This window comes from Pogoniulus pusillus, chromosome 8 (genome assembly GCF_015220805.1).
Source record: "Pogoniulus pusillus isolate bPogPus1 chromosome 8, bPogPus1.pri, whole genome shotgun sequence".
Lineage (NCBI taxonomy): Eukaryota > Metazoa > Chordata > Aves > Piciformes > Lybiidae > Pogoniulus > Pogoniulus pusillus.
In genome coordinates, this window is record NC_087271.1 from 485,325 (window position 1) to 500,391 (window position 15,067).

Consider the following 15,067-nt stretch of genomic DNA (forward strand, 5'->3'; position numbering starts at 1 on the left):
ACCCAGTCTTCTGACCTTGCCCCTATGTCAGCACCCCTCCAACTTGCCAACTGGCTGGCAGGAGAAACTTAATTAGCCATGTCCATCAACCCCAAACATCTGTAACCAGCAAAATTTACAAGCAGGAATAAAGAGGAGTGACCTTCGCGGTGCTGAAAGACAGTTGGGTTCTTGTATTACAACGGCGGGGACAGGCAAAATTCATTATCTCTAACAGCCATCCTCACAACCACATTAAACACCAAGGCAGCCACTCCATGTTCCCTGCCCCACCAGAGTCCCCATCCTCAGCAGAGGGAAGGTCCCCTCTGCCCCAGCATCGCTCACATGAACCCAACTGAGCCCCATCCGTCCTGCATCGCTGCAAACCCAACTGACGCTTGTACACGTGGGCACTGCCATCCCTCCAAACCCAGGAAAGGCAAGAGCCTGGCTTCTCGACCCCAACAGTTGGGGTCATATCCTGCTTCTCAGGACATGCTCAGCTACCTTGCAGCATCCTGGATGGAACCAGCAGCAGGCTCCCTGCCACACCAGGGATGCTGGGGTGGCACCCAGAGCTGATACTGCAGATGTTTGCCCACAGGATGCAAGGGAAAACCACCCGGTTTTCAGTGGCCAAAGAGAGCCCGATCCTGCAGGAATGATCATCGTCACACCCCGGAGCACACATGTTCCCAAGCACAAGGGCTTTTGTCCTGAACATGCAGCAAAGCTTTCACCCCTGGCTGCAAGATGCTTGCGGTGCAAACCACCAGCCAGGGAGGGCGAGCCTGTTATTTTCATCAGAGGATGTTCTCCAGGGGGACCTTCAGCTGCCAGCCAGGAGAAACAAGCCACTGGAGAAAACCTAAGCCTCCTAATGGCTTTTTCTTCACTCGCCTCAGCCCTGGCAGCAGCCCGAGGGCAGCTCCTTCTCCAGAAGATGAACACCAGTAGGGCCAGCTGTTTTCTCCCGTGTTCAGCAGCAACAAGTCAAACTGCTTGGAAAACACTTAAGGAATGGGGGGAAGATTCAGATGGAGCAGGCAGACAGTGCACCATGCTGGAGCAAGGGTAAAAGTTAAAATTAATTAGCTGGCAAGATGACAAAGAAGCCATTGTGCAGCACAGTGGAGCAATCCAAGTACAAAGGCTTTATATAAGTCATGTTGAAAACTCCTTGATGACTGCAGGTAAGGAAGGACAAGCTGTCAGGATGCACCACGACACCCTGAGGGGCTCTAGGGCAAGCCAAGTAAATATGCTTTTAACAAGGAAATGAGCCCTGGGAGCCCCAGCTGGAACCTTTTCTCCCGAGGAAAAGGTGTGAAGCACCTGGGTGTTACCAGCGCTGTGACGCCCACGCTCAAAGCAAGCCATGGCTTTTCCACGGAAAACGGAACTTGAGCTGGGCTGAAGATGCCAGTGTGTACCATGGACCAGCATTTGCTCCCTCAGGAATTCCCATCTCCATTCCCAGCCATATCTACCCAACACACCCCTGACAAAAGCCTCCTTGATAAGACCAAGCATTCCCACACGTGGCTGCCCCTGCCTCAAACCAGACTCCAAAAGGGTCTTGCAAAACCAGACCTAGCTCCTGGCTCAGCCTGCAGGGAAAGACTCCAACAGTCACAGAGCCTCCACCAACAACAGGCAGAACCAGGTTCTGCTTCTCAGGGAGGAGTGGGCTCCTTCCCAGAGCTGCTGGGGATGCAGGAACAGGGCAAAGGGGGCTGAAGATTCAATGGAGAGACATCCCAATGCTGCTGCCAGCCACGACCCCCCCTTCCCACCCCACAGGCAGATGGGTGGTGGTGTGGGAGAAGGCTGCGTGTGATTTACACCCCACCAGCTGCACCACTCTCCCACAGAAAGGAGACAAGGGGGAGGAAAGCACTTTTCCCTCTCTTCCTCCTCACTGCAAGCGTCACTACCAGGCAGAGGGACATGGGAGCTCACACAGACCCCGAGCCCCACAGGCTACCATTAGCCCAGTGGAGCTCCCCCTAAAACCCCGGAGAAGCACCCAGGAAGGTCTGGGGAGGGCAAGGAGGATGCTCTGCCAGGCTCAGGCAGCATGATGCTGCAGCCTTATCTGCTCACCCCAAACCAGGGTGCGCTGCAGGAAGCGCCCTGCCCCCTTCCTCAGCCTGCACCACCTTTTTGTTGTTGTTGTTTTTTCCCCACTTAACCCCCCCAAAACAACAACCCAAGCTCCCAGTTCCTCCCCAGCCCAGAAGTTGAGCTGCAAGGCAGAGCTCAGGGCAAACAACAGCTCCCTGCTTGACCAGGGGTAGAGCCTAGCACTGCTAGCTGCCGGGGGTGGGGGGCGTGGGGGTTGGGTGGATAGTGATGCAGGGGTTTTCCCGGTCTTAAAGTCATCAGAATAAGGAAAGTCAAGGCTGGGGGAACCCTCTGCAACTGTTCTGGGAGGAACAGGATGCCAGCTAACCACTCACCTTGCTGGGCAACCATCAGTGCTGGACTAGAAGCCCTTGGTGCAAAGACAGCAGCACAGCTGGGAGCTGAGGCAGGAGAGGGATGCAGGAGAAAACCCAGTTCAGGCAGGAGGGACTGGCTCTGGGCTTGCATGCTGGCTGGGTACACCAAATGATGCCAAGAATGCCATGGGATGCTTCACCGGGGTCATGCCAGCCAAGCTACACTCACCAGCAAGGCAGAGCTGCTGCAGTGTATCTTCTGCTTCAGTTTGTCACCAAAAAATCCCATTTCTAGGTGCAAGCTCAGCTCTGGGAGGTTGTAAGAAACCAGCCCAAACCCAGGGAAAGAGGAGGTGGAAAAGCCCCCAGCCCAGCCCCTGTGTGAGGCAGGCAGGAAGGCAGCGAGAGCTCATTTTCACTACAGAAAGCAGCCGCGCCCCAGGAGAAGAGGCGCCAGAGCAGGCGTTCAAGGGTTGATGCAGAAACACGAAGGAAAAAAAATAAAAAGAAAATGTTAGCTTAAGACCCAGCCAGAGGTCCTCCTTTGGACTTTATCTTGAGGCGGCAGGCGGCAGCGGCGCTGCCTCGCACACGGACCGACAGGCAGCCCCCACGGCCTCCCGCCTGCGAGGCGGGAGCGCAAATCACCCTGCTAAAAACAACCGGGCAGGGTGGTGACGGCCACGGAGGGGAAAGAGTAAGGCGGGTGGGGGAGCGCTCGGTGCAGGAGTGGCGAGCTCCGCTCTGCTCCAGCACCGCGCCACTAACACATGGGCACGCAGGCTGCTGCCCAGCCGTACCCTGGCACACGCCTCAATCATCCACGTTGCAGAGAACAGTCTGCATCCCCACAACACACACAGACATGTTTTGCTTAATCCTGCTCTTAACAGCCTCCCTGCACGCAGCACTGAACTCAGGAGAAATTCCCACTCCTGCCTTTCTCCAGGAAAAATACGACTCAAACGCAGAAACCTGAGACAAAAGAAGAGTTTTTCTTGCAGCCTTACTGCAGAGGGAGCTGCCCAAACCTCACCCAAAGCCCCTTCCTCAGGTGCCCTTCTTGCCCCAGCCAAGCAAAGGGGATGGGTGTCTGCCACCTCTGTGGGATGTGGAGATGGGAGTAGAGAGGTGGCAGTGGGTGGGAGGGTGGGGACAGCTGTGTCCCACCTTGTGTGGGAAGCAGCACCCACAAGCAGTTGCCCTGTGTTTTGGAAACCCCCCCTCGACTGCACAGCTGTAGCTTTGAACTCAGGTCCTGGCACTTGTGGCCGGGAGCAGGAGTTTTGAGAGAGAAGAAAAACAAACCCCAAACTGCGGCAGAGGCGAGGTATTTGTTTACTTGCCAAGAGCCAGTTTCACTCTCTGCCAGCCCAGAGCGAAGCTCCACTGACACCCCACCGAGGCCCCCAGCCCTGGGGAAGCAGAGGGGTCTACTCCCAGGGATCAGCAGAGTCAAGACTTGGAGGGGAAAACTGATGGGAAATAAGGGAGGGGATGAGCTCATGAGCTGAGCAGAAGCTTCAGCGGGAGTTTTATAACCCGATCCACGAGTGGGATGCTGGGGAGATGGTCATGTGATGCTCCTGGGGACACAGCCAGCTCCATCGCCCCTGCGGGCACAGTGGAGCAGACCCCACCACCAGCTGGGCTGGACGCACCGGATGGAGGATCAGCTGCTCCAGGCGCTGCATCCCTCGCTCTGCCATTCCTCTCTTTATGTGGCTCTCCGGAAAAAAGAGAGCCAAATGCTGCTGTAGCAGCTCCCTCAGGTCCTCTCTAGAGCAGCCCCCTGCCAGTGACGGCTTTTCACAGCCGGGTGCCATTTAGGTGGTGCTGGCTTTGCACAGTGAAAGAGGAGAAAGAAGCCGGAGCCCTGCCCGCTCCCCGGCACTGGCTCCGGCAGCTGTTTCAAATAGATCCGTGGACGACTTTGCAAGAGAAAAATAGGGAACAAAAGGTAGGAGAAAATCCAAGTTTCCAAGGTAAGGAAGGAAATGATCAGGAGAACAGGAAAGCCTCACTCGTACCCAACACACAGAGTCCTGACCTAACGAACCTCCCCGCTGCCCGCTGCAGCAGGACGGGGACCACCCCCCGGCCCCGTGCCGGACGGCTGGCCAGCCACACCGGCACGGCACGGCCGCTCGCAGCCCCTCGTCCTCTTTGTTCCTCCACAGGGACCCCGGAAAGCAGCAGAGAGCAGGGCGGCGAGCTTTGTGCTCGCCCAGAACCGAGCATCTGCCGGGGGCCCCCGCCGCCCACCGTGCCGGGTCCCCTCGCCGGCCCCACCGCGCTCGCCCACGTGGCCGTGCGGGGCAAACAATGGGATGGCGCGGGCTGCAGCGCTCACCGAGCCAGGCCTTCCTCCTCCTCCCCGCTGCGGGCTTTGCCCCTCTCGAGCACTGGGAGGGGGAGGGGATTCACAATAACACAAACCCAGAGAAAATAATAAGAGCCCAATCTGCCTTGCTGCTGCGCACCACTTGGTGCAAGCCGAGGGCACGCTGACCCGCGCACAATCGGACGGGTGATGGGCACAGCCAACCGACCTCTCCGGGCAGCACCCAGGGGTGCAGTGGGGTCCTCAGGTGTGGCACAAGCCCCCGACCGCCCTCTCATCATCAGCCAGAACTGAAAAAAACCCCACTCCCTCCCTCCTGTCCCACACTGGGCTTTTTGCTAAAACTCCTCCCGTATCGAGCTGGAGAAACTTTACATCTTCACATCATTTGTTGACATCAAATCCATCCCCTGCTTTACTTTTGCAGAGGCACTGGGGTGGGGTAGAGGGGGGGAACGTCTGTTCCCATTTGAAACTGTCAAAATTAGCATTCGGTAATTAAAAATCACACCCTTTCTCTTAATAACCTAACCAGCATGATACAATCAGGTTGTGCCAACTCTTTAATCTAATTGACTAATTACAGATTTTAATTTAGTCAGTTACTGAACAACTGTTGACAATTTGTTTTCATTAGGGACAGAACAGGATAAATATTTAGGCTCACCAGTCAAAGACTAAGACATAAGCTCTGGGCTCTGACCTCCAGTTTCACACCAGAGGCTTCTCCATCAGCATCACCCAGGGAAAGGTGCTGCTGCCACGGGGCAGTGGGAAGCAGGGCACCAGAAGTTGCTCTGTCACGACACAGGAGCATTGAAAATACAAAATTGAACTAATCCAACTTTGCCCAGCACTCCAACAAAAACAGAGTTTAAGAGACACTCAAGCTAACAGGAGGAATGGGCACACCAGGACCCGAAACGGGGAGGGAAGGCTGAGCCCAGCAGGCTGCCAAGAGAGGGAATTTCTATATTTATTCTTTTTGGGTTTTCAAACGATGTGGAGTTTTGCAGCTGCTCCTGGCCGCCCGCCACTGCCAAAGGAAACTCCTCTCTCCGGTTACCTACTGGGGAACCCTGTCCCTGCAGAGCCAAGCTGGATGGAGCCCAGATGGAGCACAGTCCTGTGCAGAGATGGGATGGACTTGCACGTGCCGCTGGCTAAGCCACATCACCAGGGCTCAGGCAACACCCACGGGGGCTTCCTGGGGCTACAAAGAGCTGTTCCCAATTCCCATCCCTCTGCTGTGTCAAACCTGTCCCAAAATACCTCCTCCCCTACACAACGTCTTTTAAATACACTGTCTGTAAAGGGCACGTTGCAGGAGCACACACGGGACCGCCACCACTAAGACTGTGCTTGCTGGTTCCACACCCATGCCATGCAACTGAGGGTGCTTGGAGCAAGAGTCTCAGTCTTTGCTGATCAAGAAGACAGCCTGACACAGGAGAGGTCACAGTCACACCAAAGCCTGATGAAGAGCATCTCCTCCCAGGAGAGCTCTCACACGGCCATCTCACCTGTTGAGGTACCGAACCATGAGGTGGCCACACAGTCCCCAGGGAACAGAAGGTGCTGTGACAGCGAGGAGATGCTCCCCTGCAACTCAGGTATTTCCAGGCAGTTATACTGGGACCGAGTGCCTGTCCCACAGCCATCCAGGGCACAATAGGCAGATTCAGCAGAAAAAGGACCTTTTCCCATGCCTCACCTCCAAAGCATGGCTGGGAGGGCACTCACAGCAGAGGAAACAGCTGGCTTGGGGGTTCAAACTCCAGTGCCTGGGTGACACTCCCAGCTGATACTGCCAACAGGCTAAAACCTTTCCAGCCCCTTGGCTTTCAGCTCATTCCCCATCAAGCAGTCTCACAGACCAACACCAGCAAGCCTGGAAGCTACATCCATGAATCTCCAGGGGCTTCAGGAGCCCTCTCACCAAGACCTCAGCCCAACTGGAACTGTTTCAGGTGGCGATGAATGTGGAAAAGCCCTGGCCATCCTCAAACAAGATGGGAAGACACAAGCCCCAAGCACACCATCTTTTCCCTGACCAACCGCAACCTTTCCTGCAACAACCAGCCCTGCTGCAGCAGAGCATCCTCCAGACCCAAGTCAGAAAGAAATGCAGCAGCTTTCCAAAGTCCAGAATGCTTTGCATTCGGGGCAAGCTGAAGCCACCACTTTGTACATGTTGCACTGCAAACAAAATAGCATTTCAAATGCTCCCCACTGTGGGTCCTTCTCAGTGGGCAGATGGAAGGAGGAGATGAAGTCAAAGTCTCTGCCAGCCAGAAGCTACCCCAATTTTCCCTTCCCTGAGCTGGCCACACAAGCAGAGTCATACCACAAAAAAATCTGTAGCAACAGTCAACTAGATTTAAGTTCATTTTCTGTAGCTCGAGGCCAAAATCGACTGAAGTGGTTCTGGTGATCAAGTTTTCTGCAATTCCCCTTCCTATGTATTACCTCTTTGACAGAAATTCACTGCGGTATTTAAACTGGCAGTCATCACTGCTAACTCAAATTGTATTGGCTTTCAGGGCGTTGAAATGCTCAACTGCCACCAGCCACGGGCCAACAGCCCGATAAGGCGGCGGCTGAAATCCCCTGTCATGCGCGGCGATCCCGCTGCGAGCTCGCCGGCTGCGGCAGCGCGGGGGAGCGCGCCCCGATGCCAGCGCAGCCGCCGCGGGGCTCCGCTCAGCGCAGCAGCCCAAAGCGCTGGCTGCGGGACGAGTCTCCCGAGCCGTCGGCCGCCCGTGGTGCTGTGCAGCCTGGAGAAGGCGAGGCGTAGGGGGAGACCTCACTGCCCTCTACAGCTACCTTAAAAGGGAGGTCGGAGCAAGGAGGCGGCAGCCTCTTCTCCTTGACGACAAGCAACAGGACCAGGCAAAACAGTTCCAAGTTCAGGAAGGATATTAGGAAATGTTTCTTCATTGAAAGGGTTCTCAAACATTGGAATGGGCTGCCCAGGGCAATGGTGGAGTCACCATTCCTGGGCGTGTTCAAGTGGTGCGTGGATCTTGCACTTAGGGACGTGATTTAGTGTTGACCCTTCAGTGCTGGGTCGAGGGTTGGACTGGATGATCTTGGAGGTCTCTTCCAACCAGATACATTCTGCGATTCTGTTAACTCGGACAAACTCTTCTGATAAGGATGGGAGAGGCCAACTAGTAACCCTCCAACCAGCACAACTTGTTAGGTATTTTAAGACACACAAGGCAGCCCAAAGGAAAGAGAAGCACAGCATTCTTCCTGCCTGTGCCAGGTGAATCCCAGCTCCCATCCCCTCTCTCCCAAGCAGCACCTTTCTACCAGCAGCCTGTTGTTCTAGTTCAAGAGAGGAGTCATAGCAAGAGCTTACAGCTTTCAAGGATCTCCCAAAAAAGAGGGTTGAGATTTCTCCCCCTTTTTTTTTTCTTTCCTCTCTCACTGAAGACTTAAATATGAAGAACTGGAGGGGGAAATTGGTGATTTGTCCTGCTGCTTTTAATAGTTTTCACACAGTTACACTGGGAAATGAAGTGGAAATGGCACAGCATGTAAATCCCACTGTTAGCACCCCGCTAATCAGGCACTCCCCTCCCCAAGACACAAATCCCAAGCAAGCACCCCTCCAGCACCGGCTACAGGAGGGTACTGTGCCAAGCCCCAGCTGGCCCAGCACCACTGCGCTGCTCCCCAGAGCATCCCCCTGGTTTTGTCTTTGGAGTAGCACAGTAAATACATCATTTTGGGGTAAATAAATGCCAATTAATGCAAACACCAAACTGGCCACGCAGAGGATGCCTGTCATTGGCCAAGTGCAAATACTATGTTCTACCAACCTGGGCCAAGGCTTGTATCGAGATACTTTTAACTACAGCCACCACATGAAGTCATTAGTGCCTTGCTGATGCAGCCCCACTCAGGGCTTGTGCCCTGTTTTAGGTGCCACATGCCACTGATGGGTTGCAGGTTTTGGTGCTCGATAAAAACCCGCATCCCAGCTCCGGTGCCCATCAGCAGGGCCTGCCATCATGCTCACCACTACCAGCAGCCTGCCCTAGCACAGAGACTGGGCAAGAAACAAGGCACTATTCACACTCCCAGAGTTATCATTTGGCTCTTTGGTAAATATTTAAGTTTTGGCCAGGTAGGTCCCTCACCCTGTAAAGTACACGCCGTGCCGGGAGAAGGCTGCTCCTAAGAGAGGGGCTGTGCCACGAGCATCTGCCACTGCCCATGCCACGGAGCACAGCCCCTGTTCTGAGGCTGAAACATGCCCAGGGAAACCAAACCAGTGCCACCAAGCCAAGGCAAAGGAGAGCGAAAATCTTCTTTACTTGAAAGGTAAAGCACTTGGGGCTGTCAGAAAACTGCATTACAGTGAGAATTAAAAACAATCAGGGTTGTGTCTGTTTACTGTAAGCTTACAGCAACGTGCATTAAAGAAGTTTATGTGAATCATCTAATGCACTCAGGCCTATTGTTAGTTATCACCAAGCTGAAAAAGATTAATTTCTCTAAATACACTAAATCCTCAGACACGACGAGGAGGCTGCTGTTAATGGAGCATCACCACCTCTTGGCTGCTGATGCTTTCACCTGTGGCTGGCTTTGCTGCCCAAAGGTCTACCTTTGCTTTGCTCCCGATGAGTCTGCTGTTACACCCAGGCTCCAAAACACTAAGATTTTGGGCCAGGAAGTGAACAACTGCCCATGAGGAGTTCAGCCCTGGTGCACGTGCCACTGTTTATCTGCTGTGACCCCTTGGTTCAGGAGTTCCCCACCTTAACCCAGCCCAGTAAAAACAAGCGATGCAAGAGAGTGGCATCGGGCAGAGACAGACAGACAAACACCTGCCTAGCAAACAGCCAGATCTGCTTCGGCAGGACGGGCAGTTTTCCAGCAGAGGGGCAGCTCAGCAGTCAGCCAAGGCTCTCTGGCAGCCTGGCACTGCCTGCACTCCCGGGCGACAGCCACATCCAGTGCCAGCACGCAGGCTCACTGCAGAGGTCCAAGACGCTTACCCAGTGCTGCTCACCTTGCGCATCCCAACCCAGGCATGTTGAGGCAATGAGAAACTTGGGAAGGGAGGAAAAATGGTTTCCATACCACAGGCTGCCTAGAGCAGACAAAACCAGCTCCTGCTACAGGGTTTAAACTCAGTTGACTAGGGTCCAAGCCCACAGCCAGGTGACTAATCCTTTGATGAGAATTCCTCCCGATGCTGCGGATGTGGGCAACGCGCGCGGGACTGGAGCGGGCAGCCCACCCGCTGCCCACTGGAGCCACCATGCCATGAACCCATGCCAAAAAGAGTCTTTCTGGGGAAGCACCTCAGCCCCAGCATCCCAGCCCAGGAGCATCACACCTGGGTGATGCTAACACCCCTGCAGAGAACAACTCAAAATAACAACAGACAAGATGCACATCAACCACCAAAGCAGGTCTGCAACACCACCTTCAACGAGCAAAGACGCCTCTACCTGGACGGTCTCAAGGGCAACTAAGGCTACCCCAAGCCTTGCCAAAGGCAAAGAGACACGCACTAGTGCACTCAACAGAAGCGTAGGGGAATCTGCCCCTCCTTCCCATCGAAACCCAACCTGCCCGCCCACCCTCGGAGATGTCCTCAGCATAAAGTATCTCACCATCCATCCTCTAGAAAACGCTTTGTTGTGCATTGCTATGCAAAACTGCTTCATTCTACCAGTCACCACAATGCCTTTAAGTGCTTAAGATAAGTATCAGAGCTAATTTACATAATTGCAACATTATGAAAGACTGAACAGTCAAATCAGAACATTGATGGTTAAAAAAAAAACACAACAACCCAACAACTCCACCAGGCTTCTGCCAGTAGGTTACGTCTGGCTCTCGGTGCGCCAGGTGAAGCTAGAGCTCCCCAACGCCGGAGTTACCGCGAGGATTAGAAACTTGTTACTTACATAGTCATGAAAGGCTTTCGCCTCACTCGAATGCTCACAAGTGTCTCGCCTCTCGGGAGCTGCGCAGTAAAGGTCCCAGAACACGCTGAGAATGCCAAGAGAGGAGATGGTTACTCGTCAGGGCTCCCGCACTGAGACAAGGGGTCAGGGGAGGTAAGCAGCTTCCCAGCCCACTGGACCCATGGTCAGAGCAGACCTCGGCCAGAAGTGGTCTCATGTCCGAGCATGACACCACTGCTTCCGCAGGGATGGGTAACACCGGGTGTTTTAAGAGGCAAATGCAACCTTTAAGGGCTAACACCCCTGGCACTTAGGGGACTTCTCCAGCCCTCACCGAAGCGCTGCCGCCTCATCCTGCCATCCCCCAGGCATCTCAACTGCCCCACCGTAACTTGAGGCACTTTGCTTTTCCCCAGTGGCTTTCTACCCCCGAGGGCTGCCAGGCAGGAGGCCTGCCCGCCGACTCCCCGCCGGCTCCCGCGGTCCGGGACTGGCTCCGCCGCGTTTCGGCACCCTGCGCGGAGCTGGAGCGAGGAGCCCGGGCGGTGTGGGGCTCGCCACTGCTGACTCACGCCGTCACCGGAGCTTCACCCCGTGGGGCCGAGCTCCGCCGGTGCAACCCCCACCCCATTCCGCGGTCAGCCCGTGGGAAGCACTCGCTATGGGACCCTGGGTGTGCACGCTCCCACCCGCCCAGAAAGACCCACCCCTAGTACTTACCACCACCAGGAGTGCAGGAAGCCGGGGGGCTCGCCCAACGTTATGTTCTTCTCCCACCGGATCTGCGGGCGAGAGGAAGGCGAGGGGTTTTGGAGGGGGTGTGAGAGAAGGGTGAGATGGTGGGTGGGGGGTGGTCACGAGTGGGCGTGGGCCCCCACGCGTGGCGACCCCCCGGCGCCGCCACCGCCCCGCGCAAGATGGAGGGCGGGCGTGCGTGCGGCGGCGCACAAAGGGCGCGGGGGGCGGTGGGGCTCACCTCGGACAGGAAGGTCTGCGCCGACTTCTGGGCGCCGACGTGCAGCAGGTACTCGTAGACGTACAGCGCCAGCCTGCAAAAGCCGAGCGGTGGGTCAGCGGCGGCAAGGGAAGGAAGAGGATCTCCCACACACACATCCCGCCCCGCACAAAGCCACCCCACGACCGCCGCTGCTGCTGCGCTCCCTCCCGCTCCTCCCGCCGCCGCGGAGCTTACTTCTCCCGCGCCTGCCCGTCCGAGGGCACCGCTGAGCCCTTCCCTTTGGCGAACATGGTCCGCGCCGAGGAGGGGGGCGGCTACTGTTGCTGCTGCCGCTGCCGCCACTACCAACACCGCCGCCGCCGGGAGCCGCTGTGCCTGCCACTGAGGGAACGCCGGGGGCTGTCAGAGCGCCGGCCGCCACCGCGCCCCCATCGCCCCGCGCTCGCCGCCGCTCGCTGCGCCCGCCGCGCCGCTGGCCGCGCACCCGAACGTGGCCGCGCCGAGCACCACCCCCCCTCAGCTGACGGGCGTTAGCTGCCGCAAATCAGCGCTGAGCAAAGGCGGGGCCGACCCGCAGCACGCCCACCCACCCCCCCTCTGCGGAGGCGGCAGGCGGGCTGCCTCCCGCGGCGGGGACGGGAGGGAGGGAGAGCCGTGGCCGCGCGGTCCTAGCGTCCCCTAGTTCAGCCTGCTGGCAAAGCAGCTGCCCCTGCGCGGCGGAGTGCTGTGTCCCTTTAAGGCGCTGGGCCGAGGCTCGCAGCGCTCGCTGATTGGTCGGTGCCGCGGAGACCTCGGAAGGGGGGACTTGAAACCGCCCGCCGGGCTGCCGGGGGAGGAGAGAGAGGGGGGAGCGGTGCTGCGCCCGGGCGGGTGCTGCCTCTGGCCGCGGCGCCGGGCGGGACCCGGCGGGGCCGGGCTGCGGGCGGCGGGGGCGGGGGCGGGAGCCGGAGCCGGCCTCCGCCTCCAACCTAGCCCCGCCGGGTCCCTTACCCTAACCTCGGCTTTGCGGGCGGTTACCTCCGAGCTCTGCCGCTTGCCTTGTGAGGAGCCCTGAGAAGAGCCTGCGGCCGAGTTTCCCCCACTCAGGATGCCAACTTCAGCGCCTCTCTTCCTGGGGCGAGGCTTGTTTTTGCTTGGTTACCGTTAAAAACATGGGGGGAATACATCTCCTTGGGCTTGGGGAGAGGTCTGGTCTGGATGGGGGTGTCCCAGATCCACTGCCATGCCGGCGTCCCTCAGAGCTGGTGGTGGGGAGACCTTTTGCCACTTACCGGGTGTTTGCTGGAGGCTCGGGCGAGGCAATGCCGCACCCCTGTTTGGGAGGCTGAGATTTGCATCGCTTGCCCCGCCGACAGCTACTTCTACCGGTATGCAGGAGCCCACCAAGCACTCTCAGTTAGTGGTGGCAGTTTCCACGGGAACTGATGTTGTAATAGCACAAAAATAAAGGCTTCAAAGAGCTCTTCCCACCTCCACCTCCCCCGCCCCGGCCTCACCTCTACCTCCAGAATGGCTCGCTGAACAAAACAGCAGCAGGGATGGAGGCTGCGCGCTGGACAGGGACTATGCGATTAGTCTCTGGTCGTTAAAATCGAGAGGTCACATGCATGGAGCCTCATCCTGCCACACACCGAGGAGTCTGAGCAGGGCCCTACGCAAAGGCAGGGAAGCTCGGGCGTAGGAGTAGCTCCTGGGGCGGCAGGTAATGCTGCTGCGCCCCGTGGGAATGTTCAGGGCTATCAGGACCTGCCTGAGCAGGGCCAAACGCGCTTTAAAGCAAGGTTTAAAACAAGCCAGGGAAACAAAAAAAAGAAAAAGTATCTCCTTGCAATGCGGTAGGTCGAAAAGGATCAGAACTTGAGGCGTTCAAGAGCCTCTCTTTGGAAAGACAGGACTTGGTGCTTCGCACAAGTTTTGCTTTGCAAGGGAGGGGCTGGGGTGACAGCAGAGATGGTGAGAGGCATTAGAGGCTGTGTTCCATGCATGCCTCTGCAGCAGAGACTGGAGGGACAGGCCAGACATCCCAGACTTTGTGTCTCCTAGGCCTTCACATCCCTCTGCTGCTCTGACGGGCTCAAAAATAACCAGGAGCCTCCCCTGGGACTGAGGCTATGGGATAAATTTGACCCTGCAGCAGCATGTGAGATGCTCACTAAATATCCCCAGTTAAAAATCATATTTCCATACTCTGTACCTTCTGTGGGGAGGTGGAGAGCACTAATGCCACCAGCACGATCAGCACCGTGCCCTAGGCAGCAAAAGGGCTTCCCTGCACCCAGGGTATCCCCCAGCCCACTCCCCCTCATCAGGAGCCTGTTTTCTTTCAACTGATTGATTTGCTGGGCTGGATGAGTAGACAAAACCTAGCCAACCTCCTCCCCCCTGACCTCTGGAGTTGTTTGGGATGTGAAGGTAGCTCGGGGAAATGCGGTGGGAGCTGGGCTCTCTGCCTCCTTGGCTGCCTTCGGCAGTCTGATTGCAGCTTTCCAGCCATGAGAGAGGGATATCTCTGAGCTGCTCAGAGGAGCCAGCCGTCAGAGGGGCTGAGAAGCTGCCACAGCTCTCCCTCCTCTGCTCCAGACCAGCTCCATTTCTTGGCTGCAGCTTGGGGACGTGGGGAATAGCAGCTGATGGAAAGCTTCCCATGAGCAGCACCAAAAGAAAGTATCAATATTGCCATCCCAGAGCGGCAGAGCCCAACCTGCCAGCCACCAAGTGCCAGCACAGCGAGGGTGGCAACTCCTGTCCCCTGTGAATTCACCGGGTACCAGCCCTGCCTTCGCATCCTCTGTGACCTGGTGATTAGAGCAAATTATAAGCTGTTGCTCTGGACCAGCTTAGCTAAAGATCAGAAAGGAGACTTAATTTCGTATCATCACCACCGCAGAACGCAATTAAATGGTTCTGCAAGTTGTGACAGGAAATGTAGGGAAAGCAGAAAACCTCACACCTGAAGCTAGCAGCTCTGTCTAGCCAAGTTGCAAGAGAACGTAGCAAAGCTACCGAGCGCTCCCGAGGCTCGGAGGGCAGCCTGTGGGCTGCCTTACTTGGATGGGTTTTCTCTCCATCTGCAGTTTTTCTTGGGTTGCAGCAACTGAGGCACCATAATTCACTAAAAACCCCAAACCGAGAGCCCAGCTGGTTGTTTTAACCCTGCCTGCGGACTGCTCCCAGCCATCAGGGTACCTGACTTGCCAGGGCCATGTTGCACAGCACCTGTTCAGTGGGTACCCAGCAGACCCCCCTCCCACCTCTGCTGAGCCCGAAGTCAGGAGAAGGTGCTGAGTGCTGGGGGGAGAAGGCAGCAGCCCCCAGGCGTGGCAGGCGGAAGGTGGAGATGCCAGCGGCCGGGTCTGGGCCGCTGTGGGATCCCCATGGGCAGGCTGCCCGTGGGCAGGGATGT

The 15,067-nt window shown here is 56.8% G+C and overlaps 1 protein-coding gene across 6 annotated transcripts in view; it reads right to left on the reverse strand.

Moving 5' to 3' along the window:
• SSBP3 (single stranded DNA binding protein 3) overlaps window positions 1–12,142 on the reverse strand; it is a 60,550-nt gene extending 48,408 nt beyond the window's left edge. For 4 of the 6 annotated variants that reach the window (XM_064146901.1, XM_064146907.1, XM_064146906.1 and 1 more), the window contains exons 1-4: window positions 11,899–12,142; window positions 11,683–11,755; window positions 11,427–11,488; window positions 10,707–10,791 (exon numbers count right to left, since the gene is read on the reverse strand). In XM_064146901.1, the coding sequence (XP_064002971.1) occupies window positions 10,707–10,791; window positions 11,427–11,488; window positions 11,683–11,755; window positions 11,899–11,954 (276 nt within the window). In that variant the 5' untranslated portion in view covers window positions 11,955–12,142. The remainder of the gene's footprint in view (window positions 1–10,706; window positions 10,792–11,426; window positions 11,489–11,682; window positions 11,756–11,898) is intronic. The other 2 variants (XM_064146905.1, XM_064146902.1) reach the window with 1 other exon arrangement.
• Between the last annotated feature and the right edge of the window lie 2,925 nt (window positions 12,143–15,067).